The 9,814-nt window shown below is 28.0% G+C and overlaps 1 protein-coding gene across 2 annotated transcripts; it reads right to left on the reverse strand.

Annotated features, from left to right (window-relative positions):
• Positions 1-890: 890 nt before the first annotated feature.
• LOC107442370 (polyprenal reductase) lies at positions 891-9,800 on the reverse strand. Of its 2 annotated transcripts, none has more exons than XM_043053732.2 (5): positions 9,253-9,800; positions 8,996-9,141; positions 7,458-7,652; positions 6,181-6,312; positions 891-3,432 (listed from the first exon to the last, which is right to left on the reverse strand). In XM_043053732.2, exons 1-5 carry the CDS (start codon positions 9,435-9,437, stop codon positions 3,170-3,172), a joined length of 921 nt encoding a protein of 306 aa, XP_042909666.1. In that variant the 5' UTR covers positions 9,438-9,800; the 3' UTR covers positions 891-3,169. The 2 variants fall into 2 exon arrangements, with proteins under 2 accessions (XP_042909666.1, XP_015911414.2); XM_016055928.3 differs by lacking the exon at positions 7,458-7,652 and adding an exon at positions 6,998-7,192 and having other exon boundaries at positions 9,253-9,664.
• Between the last annotated feature and the right edge of the window lie 14 nt (positions 9,801-9,814).

Here is a 9,814-nt window from a genome sequence, read left to right on the forward strand (position 1 = left end):
ATTCAATAAGGTTTTTCTGCAAAAAAAAAGAATGGAAGCATTGAACATGAGGCAGCATTTTTGTCCTACAAATTTCTTCCCCTAAACATACTACAATTTAGTAGTTAGAAAATAAATCTGGTATTGTGTGTTGCTGGGTTGATGCATCATAGAGTTAAACCATCCAGTTAGTTGATGATTTGTAAGCAATTACTATCATCTACTGTTATTTAAATTATTCTTCAAATAATATAATAAATTATTCTTATTATTCTTCAAATAATATAATAAATTATTCTTATTATTCTTCAAATAATATAATGAATTATTCTTATTATTCTTCAAATAATATAGTAAATTATTCTTCAAATAATATAATAAATTATTCTTCAAACAATATAATAAATTATTCTTCAAATAATATAAAGAATTATTCTTAAAGTGCAAAGTTAAAGAAAGTATAATATTTTGTTAAGAAAAGATTATTTTTTACAAACTAATTTTTAATTTCAAAATTGAGAAAAGTAGGAAAGTTTAGGAACAAGATTAATTTTAAGCAATGTACAATGTAATTTAGTTCAAATGTATATAACAACATTGCCAAATAACTAAAATTAACAAAATAGAAATTACCAGTGCTAGTATAGTAGGTATAGTCAGTGTAGTAGGTATATGAGTGAGTTAAACGTGCACAGGAATGTGTTAATACTTCTCAGAAAGAACCACTTTTATGCAATTTCACTACAATTTGACTATTAGTAGCGAACATGCAATTTATATCGTATATACCATTTTAAAATTATTATAAGCAATGAATTTTATAGATTTCAATGAAGTAAACAAGAAGAAAAAAAATTCCAATAATAGAATTTTAAATAATAATTAGAGCATCAATTTTTAGACAACAGACAAAAAGGTATTTAGTTTTATTTTATTAAAGAAAAATACATCTCAACTGTATTTCAAAAAGTATGCATACAAAAATTAAGTAATGTCATGTTATAAATAAATAAAATAAATTACAATCAAACCAGCTGATTGGTATACAAAATATTTTGATCTTACTTCAAAAATTGGGGTAGATTTAGAAAGACCAGAAGTGGTCTTCCCAGGTACAATCATGGAAGAACACTGAATAATAAAAACACAAACCATGCAGGATAAGTTCAATGAAATAGTACAGTGAGATTTCTCGGGAGAGACCACTCTCCACAGTAAAACGGTCGATAACGGAGGTTGGTAGTTCAAGGGGGTCACCTCCATTGATTTCAAAGGTACAAGTTTTTTCGAGAGCGATGTAATTTTACTCAGGCTCATTTTCTTGGTGTGGAAGTGCCACTTGTGTTGGCTTCATGAAAACCAGATGGATGAAAACTCAGCTTCAATAAAAATGACCCCTAATTATGTGTAAAAACAAATCTGCCTATCATGTAGGGGATAGAGCGTTCGCCTTCCAATGAGATGAACTGAGTTCAAATCCGAGCAATGGCTGGTCGATAAGAATCCGCATTCGACTTGCACTGACCACAGTGGTAGAGTCTTTTTGCCGTCAATCTAACCGTGGGAGGTTCTCATGCTTTTTCTCTCCATGTAACGCGAACGCGGGTTAGTTCCATCAAGAAGTACTCCACGAAGGCAAATTTCTCCCAAAATTTGATACAGGAGTTTCCTTGTCTTCTGGATTTAGTTCAAAATTACAAAGTAACGGAGTTGAACATTAGTATTTCAAAACCCAAAAATTGAGTCGGCTGTTCAACGACGATTATAAAATAAAATAGAGCTATTTTAAATAAATAAACAACTATGATTTTTGTTTAAGTTTGCATTTAATTTTATATCATGAAAATTCCCAGTTAGCTTTAAATAATGAGAAGAGGTTTGTTTGCTGAAGATGCTTAGTTTTTTTCTAAAATTACTTTTTTTTTCTAATTTGCCTTCCAACTCTATAAATAAATCTCTGCCAGCAACATAAGGTTGTCGATATCTTTCAGAGATCATCAAAAAGAGCTTTCTAAATAAGAGCCACCCATAAATATTTTGAATACATTTGAACATACTTATTTGTTTTGCTAATTTTTTTGTTTTGATATATTTTCAAGTTTCCTTATTTGACCTCTATTGCAATTGGTGTGGAGGTTTGCCCGGTCGCTGGAAAAGTTTTTGACGGTCTCTCATAAAGTTTTTCTTCAATACAATGTCTACAGAAAAAACTCCATGCTTCCCAAAAATGGTCGTATATTAAGAAGGTTACTACAAAGAGGTGGTCTTTTCTAGAGGTTTCACTGCACTATTAAAAATGCACTTGCACTTCTTCTTATACTCCTTATCTCAAGTTACAAAAAATCAAGAAGGGCTATTAAAAGTGTTAAGTACTGGTATTGTCCTTTTTTTTAATGGGATAGAAAGAGAGAAAAATTAGAAATATAATGGATAGACATTGAATATTTGAGCTAAACTTGGCAATAAAAAATTACAGGCATGAAATTCACGATTAATTTATGGGATTAAAAATTGAAATCAAATTAGCAACTATGGAATTAAATTGAATCAATGAACCTAAGAAAAGGTCATTTCATAGGAAAATTCATTGCAGATGACCTATTTTCAAACATATTGATTCAAATTTAGAAATAAGTTGGGAAAATTTAAAGCTAAACAAATAAAAAGGAAATCAGTTTTAAATGGTTTAAATTGATAAAGAACTTTTCAAAATTATTTTTAAATATGTTACTGATTGTTATACCATGGCCTATCTCAATATTAGATTTTCTATTCATTTATTTTTTTGAAATAAAAAACAATTAAGTGATTTGATGTATAAAAACAAATGGTGATATTTATTTATTCTTCTAAAAAAAATTTTTTAATATAATGTGTAGTAACAATGAATAAATTATAATTAATATTAACAATAATCCAATAAGAAACAAAAACAAAAAATGATGTTCATTAAAGGAACATCCAGGCCCATTTTCCATCGTTTAGGTGATTTAAAATAGCACCCTAAGTTTTAATAAACATTATTAATAAGCTCCAAACCCTTAATTGTGTCTGAATAAAGTATAAGAGAAAACTCCACTAAATAATCAACATTAAATACAAATTCAAAATTGCAATATTGAATAACTGGGCATAGGTCAGAATAATTAAATTATTCAATGTTGATAAAATTTATAAAAAAAAATTTTTGTCACAGTAAAAATGGAATGACAGCTTTTCGCTTTTTAGGATAGTTTTTAAAATTTTTCTGATACCATTGGTGACTCATTAATCCAGTCATAATTTGACCCGATACAGTCCACAGACACACAAGCCACCATGTATAACTTCTCCCTCCTAAAATCACACTGCCAGCTAAATACATAATGATTTCAGCAAAGTAATGGGGACAGGACACATATTCAAAAAAACCAGATGAAGGAATATAATGGCCGGTAGATACAACTTTGTCACCTGCAAAAATAAACAAAGTTATGAGCATTATGTTGCAGCTTCTGTTCTGAAAATGATTGAAAAAATCTAATTAAAGAAAAAAAGAAAAGATAGAAATGTGCTATTTGCTGAATTTTTTTTTTTTTTTTTGAAGAGGTGGTTAATTTATTCAAGGAATTTTAAAGCAGCCCAGTCATTGGGTGGAGCATACTCATCCTTAAGTTGATCCCGTAAATTAGGGAAGGTTGAATTTAATTGTAACAGTTTGTATACAGACTTGCTCAATACCAGACTTGGAGAAAATGAAAAACCTTCATCAAACACAAAATCTAAATGAAAAAATTTTTTGCTTGCAATTTATTGACCTTTGAAACTAAACTAGTTTAAACCTTTTAGCTACTAGCTGATTTTGACAAAATTTGTTCTAAAATGACCTTTCTTTTCAGTGTTTCAAATTTTTAAAAAAGTCTATATTGACTGTTATACATACTAGCACATTTTTCTTTAAATTTAGCATTTTTATAGACTTACTGAATTTTCTGTAGTATCTCATTTCTCTAAAATTCACTGCGGGGAAGAATATAGAAATTTCGACCATTTATTCACATACATAAGTATTATATATTTTTTATTATACATTGTATACATATACAAAACATTATCAAAATACATATGCATTGTATATTTTTTTTAGCCAACCTACAATTCAGTACATCATAATAATCAGAACGTACATTGTATAACAATGAGTAGGGCTGCAAGTTTGTCGCGGGAAAAAAGACTCCAACTTCGCAGAAAAATCGCGGGAAATTTTGAAAATTACACAAATTCTAAACATAAAAAAATTTATTACGTAAATGATGCAAAAGACAGAAATTGCGCAAATAATAAAAAAAGCTTAAAAATACAAAACAAAAGTATTTCTTTGAATTTCAAGCAATATTAATATTTTTATTTAAATGAACAGAATTTTGGTACAAAGTATTGTACATTGTCAGATTATTCTCATTTATGCTTCGTCTTTCATCACTTAATACATTTTTATACTTAGAAAACGATCTTTCCGTGTCAACGCTGTTTTTAAGCACCGACAAACCCCTCTTGCCAATTTTGGAGCGTTCGGTCTTTGATTTCCAAAACTCAATCTATTTCCCTTCACCAATGCGCAATTCCTTGACTGTTGCTTCGTAAAAAGTAATTGCTGTGAAAACTCAAACATTCTACATTCAAACTACTAGTTACAAGTCCCTACTAACTACTAGTCTCCCCCTTCATCTAAGAAACTTATCCATATTTAAGAAATCACAAGAAGCCGTCTAGGAAAAATTCACTGGATATATAGAAAGGCAGTAGAAATTTCATTGCCCAGTGCAATAGCATGTGTAACAATTTTTCTGTCAAAGATTTGATTTATAACATTTTCCTTCTTTTGTGATTCCAATTTCTTTTGTACTCTTACTGACTTCAGGAAGGTAATTACCCTCCCTAAGTGTAGAAAGACCACCTTACTTTACAAGATTGTGATTATCTCTTATCTTTGAACTATTTTCATGTCAATTTGCTATTGATTCACTCCTCTAAATATCTAATCAATTTTACATGTTCAATTTAAGGTTCAGGAAAATAAAAAATTCTGTTTAATAAAAATAATAAATAAAAAAAAAATTTTTTTAAAGCAATTTTTGTGCAAGTCAAGACATATTGAGAAATTCGCGGATTTTAGGAAAAAAGATGAAAATTTCGCGGAAATTCGCGCCGCAACAGACCTGTAGCCCTAACAATGAGAAATATTCAAGAATTTTTCTACGATAGTGACATATTTTCCGAGAATCGTGTTTGCATACATTATGAATATCAGCTCATTAGCTAAATTTAATTTTACAGAACATCTAAACTCTAGCAATCTAGTTATGTTACACAACTTATTGAGTTTAGATATTAAGAAACATGTTTCGAGTTGCTATAGCAACAAAATAATAAGAGAAATCGTAGAAATTTAGCTTAGTTGATATTTTAATGTTGTGAAGAACATTTTTTTTTACAGTATATATAAAATGCCTTCAAATGAAAAAAAAAAAGAAAATCTGTCACCTGATTTGTACACATATGTGCCAGGCCATATTAAAATTAGATATAAAGTATCTTTAGCAGCCTTGGATCGGCAAACTGAATTTTGATGTCGTAATAAATTGCATTGTATCTTTTAAATTGTTTAAGCTCTCTTTATTACTTATGTAACTTACTTGAGTAATAAAGAAGTAATTAATTATTAAAAACCTCTCTTACTCACAACTCCAGCTGAAAAAGCAATAAAACAATGTTTACAGAAAAAACCAACATTTGTAGCTACAATCTGATAAAAACTTAGAATAAAATTAACAGAATTTAAAATTATTTCAATCAGAACGATCTGAGATGCAGCTGAAAAGAATTGTTTTATAATTTTTCCAATGATTAGAGCCTTCTTTTGATAAGTTTAATTAACTTTGTGTTTTGACGAGGAAAAAGTTCTTGAATTTCCAAGATGCAAACTGTATACATTTTTAGCTCTTTCAATCTTTTATTTTATTGATTTTTTTTGGAGGTACCATATTTAGTAAAGAAAACTTGCTGAAAGTTTTATCGAATTACATAACATACTTTATTTTAAAACATTTAAAAAAAATTAAGATTGCTTTTTTACTAACTAGCTCTAAACTCTACGAAATTAAAAAGCAAAAGATACTATAAACATTTTGATAAAATAAAATTGCAAAACAATGAGTGTACCTGATTTTCGTAAAGCTGCAAATGCTTTATGTGTTTCAAATTGCAAAAGGAATGCTGTAAGAAACAAAACAGAACCAAAGCAATGGGCAGGTGTACACCATTCATGCAAATCATACACCTCATTTGATTTATCTAAAAAAATAAATAAATAAATAATTGAGTTAATAATTATGATAAAATCAAAAACATTATAAGAGAATACACTATTAAATACATATGGAAAAAAAAAATTTAGTTCTCACGCTTTTTAAGTTGAGATAAATATGTTCCAGTTGTTGCCAAATTAATAGAAAAATAACCATTTATGCGAACCTTAACATTATTGTGGCAGCCAACTTTTTCCTTTTATTTGAACATCAAAAATAAAGAACAAACTTCTAAAATAAAAATCTTTAGAAATCTAAATTTTTCCATTTCTTGCGAAATAATGGGTAAAGTAGTTTAGATTTTTGAAGAAGAAAAAAAAGAGAATATTTTACATTTAACTCCAAAAAATGCAATAACTTTTGAATATTTTAATATACTTTAGTTATAGTGAAGGAAAACAAAATGTTATACTAAGTAAAACACCCAAATAAAAGCAACAGCAATTTTTAGTAAAGAAAGTGGGGAAAAGAATAAAGCAAGATTAACCTTAATGTTGATCAAAGTTGGATAGAATACAAATAGAAAAATGATATGCCAACAAAACTAGCAATATGTTTCTCAGAAAAATCATGCTAAAAGATAATTTCTAAGTATTAAAGAAAAATAATTAATAAAACATTTATTTTATTATTATAAAAAATACAGTAAAAAGAAATTAAATAAAACTTACATGTATATCTCTCAAAACCAGGAGCGTCGTGAACAAGCGATAAACCTACACCAAAGTAGAAAGTTAATCCCACAATGTAATGCGACAGATTCATTTTAGAATCAGAATATACGGAGATAAAAAAGCATTCATAGCAGCGTCTCAAAACTTGAAAAGTAATCAGAAAACTTAAAATTGTAACAGATTCTGGCATGACTGAAAGAAAAAATAATATATAATTAAACTCAAGTTCACAATAACTCAAAAAAAATTTCTCTTATCGAGAAAAAGTGCTCTTCAAAACAGTTTGCCATAATGGACCCTTAAACAAATTTTTATTATGAAAACAGTTACTACAAAAAAAAAAAAAAAAAACGCTACTGTTAATGGCTCTAATTCATAACTTTAAAACAAAACTCCTTTTTTTTTGTGTGTGTTTCTTTGCCCNAAATACAGTAAGAAGAAATTAAATAAAACTTACATGTATATCTCTCAAAACCAGGAGCGTCGTGAACAAGTGATAAACCTACACCAAAGTAGAAAGTCAATCCCACAATGTAATGCGACAGATTCATTTTAGAATCAGAATATACAGAGATGAAGAAGCATTCATAACAGCGTCTCAAAACTTGAAAAGTAATCAGAAAACTCAAAATTGTAACAGATTCCGGCATGACTGAAAGAAAAAACAACAACATATAATTAAACTGAAGCTCACAATAACTAAAAAAAATTACTCTTATCGAGAAAAAGTGCTCTTCAAAACAGTTTGCCATAATGGACCCTTAAATAAATTTTTATTATGAAAACAGTTACTACAAAAAAAAAAAAAAAAACGCTACTGTTAATGGCTCTAATTCATAACTTTAAAACAAAACTCCTTTTTTTTTGTGGGTGTTTCTTTGCCCAAAAAACAAAACCTTATTTTTGCTTATTCAAAAAATTACGAATATATTTTCTTAATTTCAAAAAGATGGATTTTTCACAAAAAGTTTGAACCATCCACTGGTTTTTGTAATTTTTTAAAAAAACCAGGTCCATATTTTAATAAATTTACAAAATTATGACTAAATTTTTCCTGACTTCATGAAAACGGACTTTTAATGAAGAGTCTGCAATAATCCCAGCCTACAAATTGTGCTAGAGCGCAGGAAACTGCATAATTCACAATTATCCACATTTTGGTCGAATAACCCAATAATTTCTATTTTTCAGCAAAATGTCCTCATTTATTAAATAAATTTCTTTCACAATATTTTTTTTTTCAATTCAAAAACTCTTTTTAGAAGCTGACACTCCTCGTTGTGAGGGCCTAAATTTTGTCAACCAGCATTGAACTTCATTAAAGTTGTTCATTCTTCATTCAGTTGTAAAGTTGTTCAGTTGATCCAGAAAAAAAAAAGTTTACTTAAATATTGATGACAACTGTAGGTATATGCTCAAAAATATTTCAGGAGTGAGTGATCTATCTGTGAGACGTGAGACTCAAGTACAAAATACAAAGAATACGTTAAAGTAAGTTCAAACCAAGACTTAATCAGATTCGTCTTATCAGAGGTAGTCTTATAGAAATTTCCAGAACTTAAAAAAAAAAAAAACACAAATACTTTTTGTGCTGTTTTATTTAATAAACTGTGAAAGAGTTGCATTCTGTTACGTTCAAATTTTCATGAAACTAAGTTTCTAAGAATGTTCAGCTTTTAGAATAACTTCACTTTCCTTATTTAAACTTAGATAATGGCTATGATGTTAAATATAAATTAAAAGTTAACCCAGTTAAAATTTTTACTATTTTAATTGTGTATTTAAAACAAGAAAAGAATTTTTTTTAATGATTTTTTTTAATGAAATTTTCCAATAATCAAATGAAGTTGGAACAAAACTAAAATAAAAGGTAACACATGTTATATAACATAATCACTAAGAGGTTTTTTCGATTAGCATATAATCATACCAAAAAAGTTACTCTCCAAAAAATTTATTATATATAATAAGATTCAATAAGTGGAATTTACTTACCAGTGCCGTTTCTTTGCACTGAACCAAAATTGTCAAGCAAGTACAAAAGTATTGGACTTTTATAATTATAGAAATATGCTCCATATACAGATAAAGTAACGAAAGGCAGAAATAAAGATGCAAACACATAGAAATGAGAAAACCAACTAAATAAAATAAGAATAAATTATTTTCATCATAATAATCTTACTATTTCAAAAATGAAAATTCATGTGAATACAATTATGTTTTTTCTTAAAAAAAAAGTTCTAAATTACCTTTTAGGCACCTCAATTAACCTAAAAATACTTTTACGTTTTTCATTTTTGTTAATTTTGCCAAATGAATATAATCTGACCACAATTTGAGGAACATGTTTAGAATATAATACATTCAAGCCACTAAATGTCACAATAAAAGTATAACTTAACCACATGAAATGTAAAAGATTTACTTCCATCATAAAATATTGGTAAAAAAATTCGAGGTGTCAGTTGTGGAAAATAATGATAACTTAGTAAAAGTACAAAAAGAACATTATACAATGTAATCACAAACAAAACATGTAAATTGGGAAGATAAAAATCGTCAGATAATTTAAATGAATAATAATACTGCTTCAACTTCTATAGATAAGCCATGCTTAAGGCACAAAATGACAACATTTCAATCAATAGACGTGTCATCGTCATCAAAAATTCAATCACCATAGTTACAATAATCAATCAATCAATTGCAGTCTCAGTTGCAGTGTAATGTAACTTAAATCAGTATTAATATAAACAATAGGTACAAGGTTCAATTCAAACAAATTGTGATAACCCAAATATAGCAAGTATC

Source organism: Parasteatoda tepidariorum, chromosome 5 (genome assembly GCF_043381705.1).
Source record: "Parasteatoda tepidariorum isolate YZ-2023 chromosome 5, CAS_Ptep_4.0, whole genome shotgun sequence".
In the NCBI taxonomy this organism is placed as follows: Eukaryota; Metazoa; Arthropoda; class Arachnida; order Araneae; family Theridiidae; genus Parasteatoda; species Parasteatoda tepidariorum.